Raw genomic sequence first — 22,768 nt, 5'->3', positions numbered from 1 at the left:
CTTCTTCTGATTGGTTGTCCCGATTTTCTGCTATAACTTTGGAATGGTTTGACATAGAGAGTCCCCCCCCGGGGCACGGTGGCGCAGCTGGTAGTGCAGCGGTCTCACAGCAAGAAGGTCCTGGGTTCGATTCCCGCCGGGGACGCTGTGGGTGCTGAAGTGCGTGTTAGTTCCCCCATGACTTCAGTGCCCACACCATGGGTGGGGTTGGCGAAAGGATCTTTCTGTGTGGAGTTTGTATGTTCTCCCCGTGTTCCCCTGGGTAGCTAATGGGAGCTACCCTCACAAAAACATGCAAACAGTCCTGGGCTACACATGCCCCCTCTGGCCAACCGGGGCGCCAGATGGGGTGGGGAGGATCCGGCCGGAATAACGTGATCCTTCCACGCGCTACGTTCGGCCGGAGAAACCCCACCCTGTCTGGTGAAAAAGATGCGGCCTGCTCACTCCTCAGGTTAAGGAGGAGACCTGAGCTCAGTGCAGGGCCCTCCCGGGGTTGGTAGAGGATGGCAATGCACAGGACTGTCAGTAAGTAGGAGCACGGGGTGGTAAAAATGGGAAAAAAACCGGGATAAAAATATTAAAAAAAGAAAAAAAAAAAAAAAAAAAAAAAAAAAAAAAAAAGACATAGAGAGTCCCTCTTCCTGATTCAAACGTCTGCTGGCCCCGCCCCCCGACCAATCAGTGGCGAGTAGGGTGATGACGGCCCCGCCCCCGACAAATCAGTGGCGAGTAGGGTGATGACGGCCCCGCCCCCGCCCAATCAGTGGCGAGTAGGGTGATGATGGCCCCGCCCCCCAACCAATCAGTGGCGAGTAGGGTGATGACGGCCCCGCTCCCCGACCAATCAGTGGCGAGTAGGGTGATGACGACCCGCTCCCCGACCAATCAGCTCCCTGTAATATGGTGACATCAGAAATAGACCCGTGCTCAGCCCGGTTAGAACCTCGGTAGAATGGTTAAAGAAAAAGTAATAAAAATAGTAGTGTTTTACTAATATTTATACCTTACAAATATTTAAAAAATTAGGAAAAAAAATTTCCAGACATTTTATCGCTATGTTGGTCTCTCTTAAGGCAGTAAGTCGAAGTGAAAGGGATAGCTGAGACATAGCTCAGCCACAGCATTGTGGTCTTTGGTGCCAGAAGTTGAGAGTTCGAGCCTTGCTGTACCTATGATGAAATTTTTTGTCAGCAATTTTTGTGTTTTTTTTACATCAAAATGTGCGTCTCTGTCCTGCGACGACGCACATTACTTTTCTCTTTCAAAAGTGTTACCGTGGCGACGCTAGACGCGAAAAAGCGCGCGTCCCCTTCATCTGATTGGTACATATTTGATAGTTCTCCAAAAGTCACCAAATTTTGCATGCAAGCCAGGCCTGGTGATAAATTTGATATTTCATGGTTTGCATTAATGGGCGTGGCCTAACGGCTCAACAGCGCCCCCTAGAATACTTTTCTCTGCCATAACTTTTGAATGGTTTGACATAAAGAGTCGTGGGTGGTGTCATGGGACTCGGTATTGAGTCCTTGACCATAATTGGCCTGAATTAGCCCCGCCCCTTCTTCTGATTGGTTGTCCCGATTTTCTGCCATAACTTTTGAATGGTTTGACATAGAGTCGTGGGTGGTGTCATCAGACTCTGTATGGAGTCCTTGACCTTCATTGGCCTGAATTAGCCCCGCCCCTTCTTCTGATTGGTTGTTCCTTTTTTCTGCTATAACTTTTGAATGGTTTGACATAGAGAGTCGTGGGTGGTGTCATTTCTGATATGCTTATGGGGTCGGTGGACGTGAGTGCGAGGGCCCGTTCATCGCTGCTTGCAGCTTTAATTAGGGCCCGAGCACCTTCAGTGCGAAGGCCCTATTGTATTTGCAGGAATTTTTATTATTATTATTATTATTATTTTCCTGACAAAGTGAAGGCCTTTTTGCCCCCCTTAACATGCCCAAAAAGTCACCAAATTTTGCACCCTAGTCAGGCCTGGCGAAAAATTTGATATTTAAAGGTTTGCATTAATGGGCGTGGCAAAATGGCTCAACAGCGCCCCCCAGAAAACTTTGTGCCTCAAGCCCCACGATACGATTTGACGTACATGCACGAAAATCAGTACACACCTGTATCATGGGACAACTTAAACAAAAGTCTCTTGGAGTCATGCCCGAAACCGAACAGGATGTCGGCCATTTTGAATTAGTCGTGTCATTTTGGCGAAATTTATGCCATTCCTTCGAAAGTTAATTCAGCCCGAACCGTAACGTGCCCCCAAGTGTGTTATACATCAAAATGTGCGTCTCCATCCTGCGACAACACGCATTACTTTTCTCTTTCAAAAGCGTTACCGTGGCGGCGCTAGACGCCAAAAAGCGCGCCCACCCTTCATCTGATTGGTTCAACAGAAAAAACTTTGTGCCTCAAGCCCCATAATACGGTTTGACGTACATGAACGAAAATCGGTACACACCTGTATCATGTCGCAACTAAAAGAAAAGTCTCTTGGCGCCATGGCCGAAACCGAACAGAAAGTCGGCCATTTTGAACATTCTGAATTAATTGCGTAATTTTGGAGCAATATATGCCATTCCTTCGAGAGTTAATTCAGCCCGAACCGTATCGTGAACCCAGATGTGTTATACATCAAAATGTGCGTCTCCATCCTGCGACTACACGCATTACTTTTCTCTTTCGAAAGTGTTACCGTAGTGACGCTAGACGCCAACAAGCGCACCCCCCCTTCATCTGATTGGTCCATATTTGATAGTTCCCCAAAAGGCACCAAATTTGGCATGCAAGCCAGGCCTGGCGATAAATTTGATATTTCATGGTTTGCATTAATGGGCGTGGCAAAATGGCTCAACAGCGCCCCCCGGAAAACTTTGTGCCTCAAGCCCCACAATACGGTTTGACGTACATGCACGAAAATCGATACACACCTGTATCATGTCGCAACTTAAAGAAAAGTCTCTTGGAGCCATGGCCGAAACCGAACAGGAAGTCAGCCATTTTGAATTAATTGTGTAATTTTGGCGCAATTTATGCCATTCCTTCGGCAGTTAATTCAGCCCGAACCGTAACGTGCACCCAGGTGTGTTATACACCAAAATGTGCGTCTCCATCGTGCGACACCACGCATTACTTTTCTCTTTCAAAAGTGTTACCGTGGCGACGTTAGACGCGAAAAAGCGCACCCACCCTTCATCTGATTGGTCCATATTTGATAGTTCTCCAAAAGTCACCAAAATTTGCATGCAAGCCAGGCCTGGCGATAAATGTGATATTTCATGGTTTCCATTAATGGGCGTGGCCTAACGGCTCAACAGCGCCCCCTAGAATACTTTTCTCTGCCATAACTTTTGAATGGTTTCACATAGAGAGTCGTGGGTGGTGTCATGGGACTCTGTAATGAGTCCTTAAGCTTCGTTGGCCTTAATTAGCCCCGCCCCTTCTTCTGATTGGTTGTCCCGATTTTCTGCTATAACTTTTGAATGGTTTGACATAGAGAGTCGTGGGTGGTGTCATCAGATTCTTTATGGAGTCCTTGACCTTCATTAGCCTGAATTAGCCCCGCCCCTTCTTCTGATTGGTTGTCCTTTTTTTATAATAAAATTGCCGCGAGCCGCCAGTCGCTCTCGCGCTGACTCCCGCTTCCTGATTCAAACGTCTTCCGGCCCCGCCCCCCGACCAATCGGTGGCGAGTAGGGTGATGGCGGCCCCGCCCCCCGACCAATCGGTGGCGAGTAGGGTGATGACGGCCCCGCCCCCTGACCAATCAGTGGCGAGTAGGGTGATGGCGGCCCCGCCCCCCGACCAATCAGTGGCGAGTAGGGTGATGACGGCGCCGCCCCCCGACCAATCAGTGGCGAGTAGGGTGATGACGGCCCCGCCCCCCGACCAATCAGCTCCCTGTAATGTGGTGACTTCAGAAATATTCCCGGCTCAGCCCGGTTACAACCTTGGCAGAATGGTTACAGAAAAAGTAATAATTTAAATAGTAGGGTTTTACTAATATTTATAACTTACAAATATTTAAAAAATTAGGAAAAAAAAAGTTCCAGACATTTTATCGCTATGTTGGTCTGTCCTAAGCCAGTAGGTCAAATAAAAGGAATAGCTGAGACTTAGCTCAGCCAGATTATTGCGGTCTTTGCTGCCAGAGGTCGAGAGTTCAAGCCTGGCTTGATATGCCAAAATTTTTGTCAGCAATTTTTGTGTTTTTTTTACATCAAAATGTTCGTCTCTGTCCTGTGACGACGCACATTTCTTTTCTCTTTCCCCTTCTTCTGATTGGTTGTCCCGATTTTCTGCCATAACTTTTGAATTTGAGTGGAGTTTGCGCGCGCAGCTCCCGCGGGGGGAGGGGCTGATGTTCAGCGCGGCCGCCATCTTGGTCGAGGCGCCGCATTGACTGCCTGAGAACGTCGGGCGTGGCCGCCATCTTGGATCGGTATCGCTTTAACTCTAGAGCGTTCACTTCTATTGTGGAAGGAGGTGTCTGCATAAGTAAAATAACTATAACTCACTTGATTTTCAACCGATTTTCACGCGGTTCGCTTTGTTACAAACGGCAGACATGTAGCTATGATACAGGATGCTTGATGTACGTTAAATATGCAAGCTTTCATGCTAAAATACGTTCTGCAGGTAGTCACACTTCAGGTATACACACACACACACACACACACATATATATATATATATATACACACACACACACACACACACACACACACACACACACACACACACACACACACACACATACAATATACAAAATACAGTATAGCATATTAATGAATGTATTAATATATTTGAATAACAGACATAACAAGCTTAAAAACAAAAAACATAACGGATGACAGCATACAATTGTCATAATGGAGAAAAAAAAGAAACATTTGGAAGGAGTGTGTGTGTGAGGAATTGTATATTAGTGTTATAAATTGAAATTATATAATAATGCAATCGCTATGATATATAATTTTACAATATAATACAGTCAAAAATATATGAAATGAAGCAACATACAATGCAATAATACAATATGCTATATTACTGGGTACGCTAATATGAAATAACAACATGTAATATAATATGGTATAATAGATTAATATAATATCATACATTCTGGACCATGAGATACAGCTGTACTGTATGATCGTCGTTCATTTGAGTGATCAGATTTTTTTTTTCATGGTTTGCATTAATGGGCGTGTCCTCACGGCTCAACAGCGCCCCCTAGAATACTTTTTTCTGCCATAACTTTTGAAAGGTTTGACATAGAGAGTCGTGGGTGGTGTCATGGGACTCGGCATTGAGTCCTTGACCATAATTGGTGACAATTAGCCCAGTCCCTTTTTCTGATTGGTTGTCCCTATTTTCTGCTATAACTTTTGAATGTTTTGACATAGAGAGTCGTGGGTGGTGTCATGGGACTCTGTAATGAGTCCTTGATCTTCTTTGCCCTGAATTAGCCCCGCCCCATCTTCTGACTGGTCGTCCCTTTTTTCTGCTATAACTTTTGAAGGGTTTGACATAGGAAGTCGTGGGTGGTGTCATTTCTGATATGCTTATGGGGGGCGGTTGACGTGAGTGCGAGGGCCCGTTCATTGCTGCTTGCAGCTTTAATTATTATTATTATTTTCCTGACAAAGTGAGGGCCTTTTTGCCCCCCTTAACATGCCCAAAAAGTCACCAAATTTTGCACCCTAGTCAGGCCTGGCGAAAAATTTGATATTTAAAGGTTTGCATTAATGGGCGTGGCAAAATGGCTCAACAGCGCCCCCCAGAAAACTTTGTGCCTCAAGCCCCACGATACGATTTGACGTACATGCACGAAAATCAGTACACACCTGTATCATGGGACAACTTAAACAAAAGTCTCTTGGGGTCATGCCCGAAACCGAACAGGATGTCGGCCATTTTGAATTAGTCGTGTCATTTTGGCGAAATTTATGCCATTCCTTCGAAAGTTAATTCAGCCCGAACCGTAACGTGCCCCCAAGTGTGTTATACATCAAAATGTGCGTCTCCATCCTGCGACAACACGCATTACTTTTCTCTTTCAAAAGCGTTACTGTGGCGGCGCTAGACGCCAAAAAGCGCGCCCACCCTTCATCTGATTGGTTCAACAGAAAAAACTTTGTGCCTCAAGCCCCATAATACGGTTTGACGTACATGAACGAAAATCGGTACACACCTGTATCATGTCGCAACTAAAAGAAAAGTCTCTTGGCGCCATGGCCGAAACCGAACAGGAAGTCGGCCATTTTGAACATTCTGAATTAATTGCGTAATTTTGGAGCAATATATGTCATTCCTTCGAGAGTTAATTCAGCCCGAACCGTATCGTGAACCCAGATATGTTATACATCAAAATGTGCGTCTCCATCCTGCGACTACACGCATTACTTTTCTCTTTCGAAAGTGTTACCGTAGTGACGCTAGACGCCAACAAGCGCACCCCCCCTTCATCTGATTGGTCCATATTTGATAGTTCCCCAAAAGGCACCAAATTTGGCATGCAAGCCAGGCCTGGCGATAAATTTGATATTTCATGGTTTGCATTAATGGGCGTGGCAAAATGGCTCAACAGCGCCCCCCGGAAAACTTTGTGCCTCAAGCCCCACAATACGGTTTGACGTACATGCACGAAAATCGATACACACCTGTATCATGTCGCAACTTAAAGAAAAGTCTCTTGGAGCCATGGCCGAAACCGAACAGGAAGTCAGCCATTTTGAATTAATTGTGTAATTTTGGCGCAATTTATGCCATTCCTTCGGCAGTTAATTCAGCCCGAACCGTAACGTGCACCCAGGTGTGTTATACACCAAAATGTGCGTCTCCATCGTGCGACACCACGCATTACTTTTCTCTTTCAAAAGTGTTACCGTGGCGACGCTAGACGCGAAAAAGCGCACCCACCTTTCATCTGATTGGTCCATATTTGATAGTTCTCCAAAAGTCACCAAAATTTGCATGCAAGCCAGGCCTGGCGATAAATGTGATATTTCATGGTTTCCATTAATGGGCGTGGCCTAACGGTTCAACAGCGCCCCCTAGAATACTTTTCTCTGCCATAACTTTTGAATGGTTTCACATAGAGAGTCGTGGGTGGTGTCATGGGACTCTGTAATGAGTCCTTAAGCTTCGTTGGCCTTAATTAGCCCCGCCCCTTCTTCTGATTGGTTGTCCCGATTTTCTGCTATAACTTTTGAATGGTTTGACATAGAGAGTCGTGGGTGGTGTCATCAGATTCTTTATGGAGTCCTTGACCTTCATTGGCCTGAATTAGCCCCGCCCCTTCTTCTGATTGGTTGTCCTTTTTTTATAATAAAATTGCCGCGAGCCGCCAGTCGCTCTCGCGCTGACTCCCGCTTCCTGATTCAAACGTCTGCCGGCCCCGCCCCCTGACCAATCAGTAGCGAGTAGGGTGATGGCGGCCCCGCCCCCCGACCAATCAGTGGCGAGTAGGGTGATGACGGCGCCGCCCCCCGACCAATCAGTGGCGAGTAGGGTGATGACGGCCCCGCCCCCCGACCAATCAGCTCCCTGTAATGTGGTGACTTCAGAAATATTCCCGGCTCAGCCCGGTTACAACCTTGGCAGAATGGTTACAGAAAAAGTAATAATTTAAATAGTAGGGTTTTACTAATATTTATAACTTACAAATATTTAAAAAATTAGGAAAAAAAAAGTTCCAGACATTTTATCGCTATGTTGGTCTGTCCTAATCCAGTAGGTCAAATAAAAGGAATAGCTGAGACTTAGCTCAGACAGATTATTGCGGTCTTTGCTGCCAGAGGTCGAGAGTTCAAGCCTGGCTTGATATGCCAAAATTTTTGTCAGCAATTTTTGTGTTTTTTTTACATCAAAATTTTCGTCTCTGTCCTGTGACGACGCACATTACTTTTCTCTTTCCCCTTCTTCTGATTGGTTGTCCCGATTTTCTGCCATAACTTTTGAATTTGAGTGGAGTTTGCGCGCGCAGCTCCCGCGGGGGGAGGGGCTGATGTTCAGCGCGGCCGCCATCTTGGTCGAGGCGCCGCATTGACTGCCTGAGAACGTCGGGCGTGGCCGCCATCTTGGATCGGTATCGCTTTAACTCTAGAGCGTTCACTTCTATTGTGGAAGGAGGTGTCTGCATAAGTAAAATAACTATAACTCACTTGATTTTCAACCGATTTTCACGCGGTTTGCTTTGTTACAAACGGCAGACATGTAGCTATGATACAGGATGCTTGATGTACGTTAAATATGCAAGCTTTCATGCTAAAATACGTTCTGCAGGTAGTCACACTTCAGGTATACACACACACACACACACACACACACACATATATATATATATATATATATATATATATATATATATATATATATATATATATATATATATATATATATACACACACACACACACACACACACACACACACACACACACACACACACACACACAATATACACAATACAAAATACAGTATAGCATATTAATTAATGTATTAATATATTTGAATAACAGACATAACAAGCTTAAAAACAAAAAACATAACGGATGATAGCATACAATTGTCATAATGGAGAAAAAAAAGAAACATTTGGAAGGAGTGTGTGTGTGAGGAATTGTATATTAGTGTTATAAATTGAAATTATATAATAATGCAATCGCTATGATATATAATTTTACAATATAATACAGTCAAAAATATATGAAATGAAGCAACATACAATGCAATAATACAATATGCTATATTACTGGGTACGCTAATATGAAATAACAACATGTAATATAATATGGTATAATAGATTAATATAATATCATACATTCTGGACCATGAGATACAGCTGTACTGTATGATCGTCGTTCATTTGAGTGATCAGATTTTTTTTTTCATGGTTTGCATTAATGGGCGTGTCCTCACGGCTCAACAGCGCCCCCTAGAATACTTTTTTCTGCCATAACTTTTGAATGGTTTGACATAGAGAGTCGTGGGTGGTGTCATGGGACTCGGCATTGAGTCCTTGACCATAATTGGTGACAATTAGCCCAGTCCCTTTTTCTGATTGGTTGTCCCTATTTTCTGCTATAACTTTTGAATGTTTTGACATAGAGAGTCGTGGGTGGTGTCATGGGACTCTGTAATGAGTCCTTGATCTTCTTTGCCCTGAATTAGCCCTGCCCCTTCTTCTGACTGGTCGTCCCTTTTTTCTGCTATAACTTTTGAAGGGTTTGACATAGGAAGTCGTGGGTGGTGTCATTTCTGATATGCTTATGGGGGGCGGTTGACGTGAGTGCGAGGGCCCGTTCATTGCTGCTTGCAGCTTTAATTATCATTATACTTGTACAATGAAATTAGGCAGTAGCTCCGTCAAAGTACACACATGCAAAGACTATATAAACAAGTACTGTAAACAACAAAATGAAAAAAAGGAAACATAAATATATACTGTATATATATATATATACACTATAAAAAAAGAGTGAATGGGAGGATAAAAATGTACATGAATAGGTGGAGGAATTTACACGCAAGTAATACAATTTTTAATTGGATTGTGAATTTCACGGGTAACCAATGGAGCGACGCTAACACTGGAGAGACGTGGTCTCTCCTGCTAATCCATTTCAGTACTCGTGCTGCTGCATTCTGGATCAGCTGGAGCCTATTCAGCAAATTACTTCGACATTCTGCTAATAACACATTACATTAATCTAGTCTAGAAGATACAAACACATGAACTAGTTTTTCTGCATCACTCTGCGAGAGGATTTTCCCAATCTTTGCAATATTACGGAGATGGAAAAATGCTATTTTACAAACCTGATTAATTTATGGTTTAAACGACATCAGCATAACAATGAAAGTGTATGCCGTGATTCTGGATTAAACTTCCCAATGGCTGCATGTATAAACTGAACAAGATTGGCCCTAGCACTGAACCCTGGGGAACACCATAACAGACCCTTGACTGTTCTGAAGAAACCTCATGTACATGAACAAACTGGAATCTGTCAGATAGATATGATTTAAACCAACGTAGAGCTGTCCCTTTAATCCCAACAACATGCTCTAACCTGTGCAGTAAAATGCCATGATCTATAGTGTCAAAAGCAGCACTGAGGTCCAGTAGAACCAGTATGGACACTAGTCCCTTATCTGAGGTCCAGTAGAACCAGTATGGACACTAATCCCTTATCTGAGGTCCAGTAGAACCAGTATGGACACTAACCCCTTATCTGAGGTCCAGTAGAACCAGTATGGACATTAATCCCTTATCTGAGGTCCAGTAGAACCGGTATGGACACTAATCCCTTATCTGAGGTCCAGTAGAACCAGTATGGACACTAATCCCTTATCTGAGGTCCAGTAGAACCAGTATGGACACTAATCCCTTATCTGAGGTCCAGTAGAACCATTATGGACACTAATCCCTTATCTGAGGCCATAAGGAGGTCATTCGTGACTCGAACCAGTGCTGTCTCTGTGCTATGATGCATTCTGAACCCTGACTGAAAGACTTCAAACAGATCATGTTGATTGAATAATTAAGAAACACATCTACCTCCATATAAAAACATCCTTAAAAAGATGTTCTTATTTGGTTTAGAATGAAGAATATAAACTGATCTTACCAGTGAGAGCAGCGATCAGAGGGATGATAATGAAGCATGGTGCACGCATCATGGTTGCAGCGAGGAGAAGCAGTGTGGTTGCCGTCCCCCCAACCGCTTTTTATAGTAAACCTCTGAACTCTCAAACGGAAACTTGGTGGGCAGGTGTCGAGCATGTTCATGCAGAGACACAAGACGTTAACACTTAGCTCTCTGGTGCATGTGGGAAAAACCACGATCAAATTAGCATTTTCCCTCTTTTTTTTAACTCACAAAGTGTCAAACTGTCATTTTAATGTTGTTTTATATTAAAAAAAACACAACCTTTGACCAGTTCCTGTTCTCACCCCACTGCACCCAGATGCACCAATGCTGTGTTACTCTGGAAAGAGATGGGGGTAACAGGCAGTACTGGAGTTGAGGGGGGATGAGGGGGGATGGCATCCCCTGTGAAATAAAAACGGTCCAAATCACCCCCCCCCCCCCTGAAATAAAAACGGTCCAAATCATCCCCCCTGAAATAAAAACGGTCCAAATCATCCCCCCTGAAATAAAAACGGTCCAAATCATCCCCCCTGAAATAAAAACGGTCCAAATCACCCCCCCTGAAATAAAAACGGTCCAAATCATCCCCCCCCGAAATAAAAACGGTCCAAATCATCCCCCCTGAAATAAAACGGTCCAAATCATCCCCCCTGTAAAACTGCCATCCCTCCTTTCCATTCCTTATGTCATTTCATCAATGAATGTGGTTTTACTGATATTTCAACATTTAGAGTCATCACCAGAAAAATAACACCAGAAAAATAACTTATTTGACAATTTTAACCCGTTTCAGGAAAATTTTCACTTGAAATAAGTAGGAAAATCTGCCAGTGGGACAAGATTTATCTTCTCATTACAAGCAAAAAAATCTTGTTCCACTGGCAGATTTTTCTACTTATTTCAAGTGAAAATCTACTTGAAACAGGTGAAAATTGTTGTTTTTTCCAGTGATGAGTCTTGTTTTAAGTGTAATGAGATTTCTTTACTAAAATGAGACATTTTAACTAGAAATAAGACAAATATTCTTGTTAAGATTGTGAGTTTTTGCAGTGATCCATGTTACTTATCCTGTGAAGGACAGAGTCATATTGATAAGTTCAGAAAAGTGTTTTTTATTGTTGTGTTTTGATGTATTTGATGTAAGCCCAGTGGATATTTAAAGCTTACAGAAGGCTGCATTTAACTGCTGCTATGTCATTCCTGCAGTATTTCTGCAGCTGTTTTGGTCACTGCTATTATTTGTAATATATTATATTATTTGTAATCAGCACAAATTATCTGTCCCCATATGATAAAATCCACCACCCCCCTTATATTTCTTTACAACCCCAGTACTGGTAACAGGTGAACGGAAAGAGCTGACTCATCTGTTTCCACACCTCCCACCGCTCACTCTGACCCACAAACACGTCTGACTTTCTGAATTCCCCTTGTGGCACATTTGTGCATCCGGGGGCAGCTCAAATAATTCAGGGAAATGTTCCATGATAAAATGGAATGATTAAAAAGTTTTCCCCATATGCAACCCCAGTAGGAGCAGACTAGTGTTCCCTGCTGTGCAGCTCTGGTTCTACAGTCACCAGGTGGAGCTTCAGTGCACCGTACTGCACGTTCAACTGACTTTTGCAGCAAGCCCTAGGAATTACACATCCCAGTAGTTGGGAAGGGCCATTGCATAATGTTCTCATTGTTTCTGTTTGGCTTAAGGTTTTTCTCCCACTAGGGGAGTTTTTACCTGCCATTGTTTATGTAATAACTGCTCGGGGTTTATGTTCTGGGTCTCTGAAAAGATCCTAGAGACAAATTCTGTTGTAATAGATGCTATATAAATAACATTGAATTGAAAAAATGAATTGAATTGAATTCAAACTGACATTTTTGCTGATTTGACTGCAGTTTTTACCTGAACTGCTCATGTGAAACATGATGGTTGAGGAGCTGGATGGTCTGAACAATTTGATTTACTACATCGATCCAACGCAAAATAATACAAAAAAAAAAAAGTGCTTATTAATCACAAAACACAGTTTAAACATTATGACCAAATCCGCTACTACCCCCGGTGTGTGGTATGATTATGTAATAATTGCATGTTCTGGGTCTCTGGAAAGATCCTAGCGACAACTTCTGTTGTAATAGACACTATATAAATACAATTGAATGTAAATGGAATAGTTTTGCTCTCACCTGCAGTCAGATAAGCAGCAGCGTAAATGGGTCTTGTACCAGAGTCATGGAGGGAAGAGTGTGATCTGTTTCCGTAGCAGATTGATATTCAGCTGGGAGTAGAGCAGGGTTGCAGGATCGGTTGCAGGATCAGTATTACCGGTAGGCCTCAACTTTGCTTTTTAATCCCCTTAATTCCACGCTCCCTCATCAGGGATTTTCCCCAAAACGTTGGACTGAGCTGCCCCTCAACATCAGACTCATTTCCTGCTTTTAGATCCTTTCTTAACACGTATTCACTCTCCCTGGCTTTTACTTCACTTTAAGACAACGCTTTGATTTGCATTTTAGTTCATGGCAGGCTGAGCCGCTCTTATTGTATCTTTTGTCATCATGGTTTTAATTCTCAGTCGGCTCCTGTTTATCTTACTTCTTTATCTTTTGTTCCTTTGGCTTTTATCCAGTTGAAATGTTGACTTTATTCTTTCAAATTGTTATTAGTTTCTCCATTTATGTGCTTTTTCTTACTTTTTAAATGTCCTTGGTGTTCAGCACTTCAGCTAACTGTGTTTCATTTTTAAAGCGCTTTGTTAATACGTTTATTTTTAAATAAATAAAGTTAAGTTGAAAGTTTTCTTGTCGCAGTTTTCTTTTTTGTACACGAACAAACGAAATGAAGCTGACAAGAAAGCTGTGAAATCCTGTCACTTCAAGTCTCAGTAAGACTGCTTACTTTTTTGTGCATATTTTATATCGTTCCAACTTTTAGGGTTTTATTTTGAGTGGCAGAGTTGGAATATATTTTTGTGCAGTGAAATATATGAAGAAAGCGGGAGAATGTAAGTTCCCAGTGCGGGTTCTGGGCACTGGCCCCCCTGCCAGATTCAAGTGAAGCGAAAGTTTACTCACAAACAGAAGGGGCTTCCTGAGCAACAGGAACACGCGGAGGCCACAGTAGTTTCTCTTCTGTAGTAAACAGATTCCACCATCGTGACCTCAGGTCTCACCAGAACAATATGCTGCAGCAACGGTGCTGCTTCCGTGCAGCACGCTGTAACAATACCAGCTAGATCGTATTCTCAGCAGAATTGTAGGTTTGCTAATACTTGTGCATTTTAGTTTTATTGTTCATTCTCAACAGTATTATTTAATACAGGACTGTCTCAGAAAATTAGAATATTGTGATAAAGTTCTTTATTTTCTGTAATGCAATTAAAAAAACAAAAATGTCATACATTCTGGATTCATTACAAATCAACTGAAATATTGCAAGCCTTTTATTATTTTAATATCGCTGATTATGGTTTACAGTTTAAGATTAAGATTCCCAGAATATTCCAATTTTTTGAGATAGGATATTTGGGTTTTCTTAAGCTGTAAGCCATGATCAGCAATATTAAAATAATAAAAGGCTTGCAATATTTCAGGTGATTTGTAATGAATCCAGAATGTACAACATTTTTGTTTTTATAATTGCATTACAGAAAATCACAATATTCTAATTTTCTGAGACAGTCCTGAACTGTATCAGTGTTTAAATAGTTTAATAAAAAAAAAACATGAATACAATCATGAATTAATATTCATGTACATAGGGTTTTATTCTTATTTTTTACTTGTACATGTCAGGGACAACACCGGATCTCACAAAAGGCAAGGCAAGTTTATTTGTACAGCACAATTCAACACAAGGTCATTCAAAGTGCTTTACATCAACATTAAAAGCAGCAAGACACAATTAAACAGTAAATAACAAATAAAATGAAATCAAATGATAAGAAAAGAGGTAAAATAAAAAAAGGCACAAGTTGTTATAAAGTAAGGGCAGTAGATCCAGCAGGTTCATCTCATTCTTACAATGGCAAGAATTATGTTTCTATACGGTTAAAACGTACAAAGACCGGGTCAAATACAGTATTAGAAAAGTAATCTGTAACAATTCGTATGGTGAATTAAACCACTTTGACAATTCTACGTCACAATTCCTGTTTCCAGGTCTTAAATGGTTCCGTGTAAAAACCATTACATCCAAATCATGTTAGTCTTGCCTGAAATTTGAGAGATTTTGATTGGGATTCTGTTATCTGAGGTGATTAAAACAAAGGCTGGATCCACGCTGCATAACTCCTTCTTTCATTGATGGGAAGGCTGTTCACGGCTGCACTGTATTCTCCTAAGTTATTCCCAAAGAAGTGCAGTCAAAGTGGGAAAACGTTCCTAAAGGGAACGGTCGTCGGCTGGTTAGTAGATGATGCCTCTCTCACAAATGAAAGTTCAATTGAAACACGTGGGAAAAACAGCTAACCTTTTAAGTGATGTGTTATCAGGTGTAATGGCATTTTTAGGTTAGAAATAAGAACATTTCTCGGTAAGATCCTTAGTTTTTTGAGTGAAGGCAGTGAATTTGGTCGACTGGTGTAAGTTCAGGGTTTTTAAATGCACAGCCATGAACCTACTGGATTATATCATTTAGTTTTAGTGATGTCAATTAACATCTAACATCTTACTGTATGTATATTTATATTTACTCGATTCATCGATGGAATTTTCAGTAGAATACTCGATTACTAAAATATTCTACACTCACATTCACACATGCACAGGGTGCATCCCATTTAAACTTACTCCGATTTTTTCTTTGCATGTCTCTTTCCACAACACTTATGGGTGCAAAACAGGCAGCATTTCAGTGTAACCCACAAAACAGTTATGAGGATGATGAGAAAAAAGCCCAATACATCTATGCTGTGGTACTGCACCCAGCTCAGGTCGTGTGCAGCCACCCGGAGATGTGCAGCTCCTTTGTGTCTCATGACAAACTCAGTCCAGAAAGTAGCCAGCTCCACCGGTGGAACGGGCCGGTCGTGGTGGATCGCAGACAGCTCATTCATCCGCTCTTTGTAACTGAGAACAAGCAATACGTGCAGAAAGCTATTGATCATCTTTACAACTAGTGTTTGCACAGAGGTCATATTAGATCAATTATTGGCTTGAAATGGATTAAACTCCAGTGACTCCAGTGATTGTTGACTCAGGACCCGGTTGTCTTACCTTTTGTCGTGGATGATTTTATTAAGTGAAGCCACCAATGTTTCACGTGTTAGATCAAACATGCTGAGCCGCTCTGCAACACCCCGGACCACCATGCGATGTACGTTGTCTCCCTGGTCTCCGAAGAGTGGAATCATCAACATGGGCACGGCGTTACAGATGCCTTCGTAGATGCCGTGAGTTCCTCCGTGAGTCATGAACACTTTGGCTTTGGGATGAGCTGAGGAGCAGGAGATGCCACGGTTACTGGTGCACTCTCTCAAACTGGCTCTTTGTACGTGTGTGTGTGTGTGTATATTTATACTGTATGTGTATGCATATATATATACCATATTTTCGTGACCATTAGGTGCATATAAATGTCTTATTTTTTTTTCAAAATGTGCTGCGCACCCAATGGCGCAGTTCGCCGAATGTGTGTTGTCCGGGGCTCTCACTGCGACTCCCCCGCGGGAGCGCTTTGAGAAACACCGTCCGTTCCGCGGGCAGGGAGGTCGGCCTGCCTGTCCTTTACTTTCAGTGCAGCAAACTCTGTCCAGAAGTTAAGTGAGGATCTCTGAATGATCCATTGTTGACCTAAATGACTAATGATGATAAATGGAATCCACCAGTGTGTAATCACGTCTCCGTCTAAATACACCTGCACTGTGATCGTCTCAGAGGTCCATTTAAAGCACAGAGAGCATCATGAAGAACAAGGAACACACCAGGCAGGTCCCAGATACTGTTGTGGAGAAGTTTAAAGCTGGATTTGGATACAAAAATGTTTCCCAAGCTTTTAAACATCCCAAAGGAGCACTGTGCAAGCGATAATATTGAAATGGAAGGAGTATCAGACCAATGCAGATGTACCAAGACCTGGCCGTCCATCTACACTTTCAGCTCATACAAGGAGGAGACTGATCAGAGATGCAGCCAAGAGGCCTATGATCACTCTGGATGAACTGCAGAGGTCAGGGGTCAGGGGTCACCTACAGCTGTGGTGGGAGACTCTTGTCTATACAACAACCATCAGTCCTATGCTGCACAATTCTGGCCTTTATGGAAGAGTGGCAAGAACAAAGCCATTTCTTAAAGATATCCATATAAAGTGTCGTTTAAAGTTTACCACAAGCCACCTGGGAGACACACCAAACATGTGGAAGAAGGTGCTCTGGTCAGATCAGACCAAAGTCAAACTTTTTGGCAACAATGCAAGACGTTATGTTTGGCGTAAAAGCCACACAGCTCATCACCCTCAACACACCATCCCCACTGTCAAACATGGTGGTGGCAGCATCATGGTTTGGGCCTGCTTTTCTTCAGCAGGGACAGGGAAGATGGTTAACATTGATGGGAAGATGGATGGATCCAAATACAGGACCATTCTGGAAGAAAACCTGATGGAGTCTGCAAAAGACCTGAGACTGGGACGGAGATTTGTCTTCCAACAAGACAATGATCCAAAACATAAAGCAAAATCTACAATGGAATGGTTCACAAAAAACATTTCCAGGTGTTAGAATGGCCAAGTCAAAGTCCAGACCTGAATCCAATGGAGAATTTGTGGAAAGAACTGAAAACTGCTGTTCACAAACGCTCCCCATCCAACCTCACTGAGCTCCAGCTGGTTTGCAAGGAGGAATGGGCAAAAAGTTCAGTCTCTCAATGTGCAAAACTGATAGAGACAAACCCCAAGAGACTTACAGCTGTAATCGCAGCAAAAGGTGGCGCTACAAAGTATTAACTTAAGGGGGGTGAATAATTTTGCACGCCCAATTTTTAAGTTTTTTATTTCTTAAAAAAGTTTGAAATATCCAATAAATTTCGTTCCACTTCATGATTGTGTCCCACTTGTTGTTGATTCTTCACAAAAAAATTACAGTTTTATATCTTTATGTTTGAAGCCTGAAATGTAGCAAAAAGTCCAAGGGTGGCCAAATACTTTCGTAAGGCACTGTACTCTGTATATGTTTGTGTGTGTGTGTATATATATATATATATATATATATATATATATATATATATATATATATATATATATATATATATATATATATACTGTATGTGCGTATATATATATATATATATATGTGTGTGTGTGTGTGTGTGTGTGTGTGTGTGTGTGTGTGTGTGTGTGTGTGTGTGTGTGTGTGTGTGTGTGTGTGTGTGTGAAACGTACCTAACAGGTCATTCTGGGGTAACCACTTCACTGTTCTGACATTGCTGGGAGCATCTTTAGGTAACACACCGGTGTATCTCCACACAACCTGGAACATAAATCATCTAAGTTAATGCGTATAGACAGGTCCGGTAATCAATGAAGGATCTGTCACGCCGACGAGGCCGAGGACAAAGGGAACACGGTCAGACCTTTGGCACATATATTGAGGGTGCAAATCTCAGGCTCATGTGATAACGTTCACATTTCTTGTTAAGAATGCCAAGTCAGCAGCATTTAGTCTAAAGAGTTTACATTGTGGTGATTAACTGGATTGATCCAGTGCAAAGTGACTTGATTAGTTTATCATTACCCTTTGAGGAATCTCCCGAAAAGCGTCAAAAAACTTGTTAGCCGTCTCCTCGGGCATGGTGGACACCATTGAACCCAGCGTAAAGACAATAAAGCCATTCTCTCCTGAGCCATCCACAAATTCCTTTAAGTCCTGCAGAGAGGTTGGAGAAAACATGAAAATCCCTGCAAGATATGTGAAACAAGTTCTCAGTCTATGTGAGTTGTGCTTATTAAAGAATCTCATAGGCATTTCATCACATCACTCAAGGTTGGCTGTGTTTGATCTGTGCTCACACAGTAACACCATCATCTGTTTTCCTCAAGTGTGACTGTAGCTCGTATCTTAGTCTTAATCTGTACCATAATACTGTTGTGGGAAAAGCAAACTAACCACTTCTATCACAGTGTGTTGAGGCCAATATTGAATGTTTAGGAAAAATTCAACTGATGTTTTACTCTTAAAGCTTGTCCTCATATTCAGTTCAAAAGTGTTAAAGCTGTCTTGTCTTATCTTTAAAGGTGTTTTGGTTCTAAGTTAACTTTTATTACAACGCTGAAGCAGTTTGCTTTAGTCTGACTTTACAGTCACTAGGAGGCAGATGGTTTGCATGCAATGCCCTTTTCTTTCCTCTTTTTCTGTTTTGTCCTTCCATACATTCATGAGTATACTCACTGCTGGAAGAGGAGCTTTCTTTGCACAGTTGATCCCACCAATCAAAACCATGTTTGGCATCAGAGGTCTGGGCCATTCAAAAACAAAGTCATATCTGAGCAGCCAGATAGCCCCGTGGCTTATAAGTTCTTTGTACGTCATGCCATCTTCAAGACGTCTGCTGGCCAGATCATCAAAGTGTTGATACATTACTTTGCACAGATATGACTCCAAAACATACATGAACATGTTCTTCACTCTTTGTGGGAAGTTCATGTCGTCGTCATTTCCAGAGAAGGCTATAGGAACGTAAGAGAGAGGAGAGGGGCACTGGTTAGCCCTGATATCCAGCATGCATGGAAGCCCCCGGAGAAAATAAACAGCTGGAATGGAAAACATCCTGGCCAGGACGGAGCCGCATGGAAGGAAGGGGTCTGTGAGCACGAGATCGAAGCCTTTCCCCCTCAGTTGACTCATCAGAGGCTCGTCATCCAACAAGCCCTCGCAGCCGAGCACCTGGAGAGAAGTAAAGTTCACCAGACGTTGCACGTTTTCGAACAAATCCGTGAACTCCGGCGGCTTTCCGAACACTCCGTCTGTGATCTTGTTGAAGTTTGCGTCCAGTTCAGCCTGAGTGTACGGAACCTTGTAGATCTCAGTCTTGTAGCTTTTGGAGCCTTGGATCAGAAGGCTACTCTCAGGCACCAGGACCGTGACCTCGTGGCCCCGGTGACTGAGTTCCTCCACCAGTATCTTCATGCTGAGCCAGTGGCTTCCATCCACGGGCATGACCAGCACCCGCCCCCCCTGCACGGGCCCCAGAGCCAGGCAGCATATCCCGGCCAGCAGTCCCACTGCAGGAAGCCACGACCCGCGGCTCATTGCTTCCTCTCCGCAAACTTTGCTGGTTGTGAGGGCTGGCGGTGCCGGTTGTTAAGGGCTGAGCCTGAGAGTGAGTGAGAGAGTGTGTGTTTTTAAATTCTCCAGGAAATACAAGCTGTATTTTGAGTCAGGCTATTATATAACCTCCGGAAGACAGACCTCCGACAAGAACGGTGATTCTCAGTGGAATTCATGGGGGGAAGTCTCAGCATTCAGAGCGCCTCTCCTGTTAATCATTCTTTTACATGACTTTTCCCCCTCATGACTTCTTGAACTTTAACACCATTACTGTTTGAAAGTCATTTATTGCAGTAATCCTGATTTGGAACCGTTGAACTAATACAGTCGGTAATTTGCAAGTCATGATGACACTGCGTATACCGTGAGTTTAAGCTGTCTCTCTGTTTACTCTAGCTGCTCCCTTCCTCTGCCAACTGATGATAAATGTGACTTTTTTCTTTAACAGTTTCTACTCTCACGCACAGGAGGTGTATTTACAACCGTTGTGAAGCGTGGTGGCGTGCGAAGCTGCTTGTAATAGGACACCAACACCCACAACTCTGGGGCGGGGGGATAACATCAGACAGGAGGACATGGAATTCTAGCTTTGGTTGCAACTTGCTTAAAACACAAAAGTTGATTTCAGTGAGTAGCTGCGACACTGTAGGAAAAAGCTCATTCAAACAAAAGGCAAAGTTAATGAATGATCTTTCAGAAATAAAGAAACCTGGAGAGTCACGTGAGGCGTTCAGCTAGTATGGCAGCCTGAAAGGGAGCTCCGGCGATGGAAGCAGTATAATACGCGAATACGTGAGATATGGGAACTTATTGACTTTTCTGTAATTGTAACATCGACAAGTAACCCAACAAGATGCCTAACCAAACAAAGTTAACTTGCGTTTCTACAAGGAACAGCTCAAACGCGACATCCAGATCCGGACTAGCTCACAGTGCTAATGCTAACCAGCCTGCAGAGCCCAGCGAACCCGACATTGGCAATGCCTCGCTATCTGCGGATATTGCTAAAATATATGCATTGCTCAAAGAAACATCAGGGAAACAAGAGGAAAAGCTCAGCATCATAGAGCGAACAACCACAGCTGTTGAAAGCAAGATAGCAGAGCTGACGACACGGATCGGTGATGTGGAGGGCAGACTGGACTTTCTGGAGGATGCTAATAAAGCGTTGGTAAACGACCCCCCGGCCACCAAGACCGAAGTTGAACAACTCCGCCGCAAAATTGACGACCTAGAAAACAGGAGCAGGCGTAACAACTTACGGTTTGTCGGTTTCCCTGAGGGGAGTGAAGGCCGCGACATTCTGCATTTTTTGCGCCAAACCATCCCACAACTCCTGCATCTGGACTTTCCCGGAGGAGTTGAGATCGACCGGGCGCACAGGACCGCCGCCAGACGCCGACCAGACGGGGGAGTCCTTCCGCGGCCCATCATCGCCAGGTTTCTCCGGTTCCAGGACAGAGAGAGGATCGCTACAGCAGCGCGTAAGGCAGGGAGGGTGACATGGAACAGTCACCACATCATGGTCTTCCCGGATTATTCCAGATCGGTGGTGGAGATGCGCTCCAAGTTTAATCAATGCAAGCAGCTTCTGCACGACCGAGACGTCAAATTCTCACTCATGTATCCCGCCGTGCTGGTAATAAAAACAACTGACGGCCGACGCGAGTTTGAAGACCCGAAGAAAGCTGCCAACTTCATCCACTCTCTCCCAGCAGCCGCGGGTTCTCCATAGAAGATCTAACCAGCGGTGGTGAGGTCTCACTCTGATCCATTCTGTTTGGCTGAACTCTTACAGCACCTTACTGAGCAAGATCGTTCAGAGATTGCTGCATGTTTTTCTATCAGAAACGTTTCCTTTGATAATTTTTTTAGGTTATCCCAGTCTCACTTAAATATTATAATGAGATTTACTGCTTCACAGCCGTCTTTCTGGAAAGCTGCGGCTGTCAGTGCTCATGGACCTAAGTGCTTTTTTTTTTCTTGTTGTGGTCGCGCAGTTTAAGCGCGCCGGGGTGAAGTTTTGTTTTGATCACCCGGATTTTGCTTTTGTGTTCTTTGAGCAGCCCCTGCTGGACACTTTAAGTTATATTTCTTCTTTTTTATTTGTTTATAAACATATGAAGATACACATGCCACTCACTCTGCACATATTTGGATGGTTCTATTATTTAAAGATTATCTTCAATATCTTTTAAAATGGCAGGAGACAATAGACATGGATTGAATTTTATGACATGGAATATAAGGGGAATACACCATCCTATAAAGAAAAAGAAAATTATGTCATTCATTAAGTCCCAGAAATGTGATGTGGTGCTCTTACAGGAGACTCACTTGTTGCCAGAGGAGGTTAAAAAGCTGTGCTGGGGCTGGGTGGGTCAAGTTTTTGCTTCTTGCGGGAGCAGCAGGAGTAGGGGAGTCGTGACCTTACTCAACAAAAGATTACAATTTAAGTGTCTTAAAGAACTAAGAGATGAAGCTGGTCGTTATGTACTGTTATTATCTGTGGTTCAAGGTCAAACATTAATCATAGCGAATGTGTACGCTCCAAATATATATGACCCTGCCTTCTTCGGAAAACTTGAATTTAATCTAAACAGTCTTGGGAATTATCCAATTATCATGGGGGGAGATTTTAACTTAGTATTAGATCATGTGTTAGACCGGAGCCCTCCTGCCTCTCAGGCAGATAGGGCTGCTCGGGTGCTAGGGGATATGTGCAGAGACTATGGGTTTGTAGATGTTTGGCGGTTACTACATCCTTCCGAGAAAGATTACACCTTTTACTCATCCCCCCATGGTACTCTATCAAGAATAGACTTCTTTCTTATCTCCAATTCTA

At 43.0% G+C, this 22,768-nt stretch overlaps 2 protein-coding genes across 4 annotated transcripts in view; both read right to left on the bottom strand.

Moving 5' to 3' along the window:
* Nucleotides 1-12,959, bottom strand: part of LOC133446310 (mast cell protease 1A-like) — a 30,967-nt gene extending 18,008 nt beyond the window's left edge. The window contains exon 1 of one of the 3 annotated variants that reach the window (XM_061724321.1): nt 12,848-12,959. Coding sequence is in view for 1 of the 3 variants with exons in the window: in XM_061724320.1 (XP_061580304.1) it covers nt 10,637-10,685 (49 nt within the window). In the remaining 2 variants the exon portion in view is untranslated. Of the gene's footprint in view, nt 1-10,636; nt 10,687-12,847 lie in introns of those variants that run through there. The other 2 variants (XM_061724322.1, XM_061724320.1) reach the window with 2 other exon arrangements.
* A 1,443-nt stretch (nt 12,960-14,402) lies between these two features.
* Nucleotides 14,403-20,088, bottom strand: LOC133445681 (UDP-glucuronosyltransferase-like). The gene is made up of 5 exons (XM_061723028.1): nt 19,045-20,088; nt 18,391-18,522; nt 18,039-18,126; nt 15,878-16,097; nt 14,403-15,730 (listed from the first exon to the last, which is right to left on the bottom strand). The coding sequence occupies exons 1-5, from the start codon at nt 19,903-19,905 to the stop codon at nt 15,448-15,450; spliced, it is 1,584 nt and encodes a 527-aa protein (XP_061579012.1). The 5' UTR covers nt 19,906-20,088; the 3' UTR covers nt 14,403-15,447.
* Between the last annotated feature and the right edge of the window lie 2,680 nt (nt 20,089-22,768).

This window comes from Cololabis saira, chromosome 6, assembly GCF_033807715.1.
Source record: "Cololabis saira isolate AMF1-May2022 chromosome 6, fColSai1.1, whole genome shotgun sequence".
NCBI classification, from domain to species: Eukaryota; Metazoa; Chordata; class Actinopteri; order Beloniformes; family Belonidae; genus Cololabis; species Cololabis saira.
This window is presented reverse-complemented; position numbering and strand designations above follow the sequence as displayed.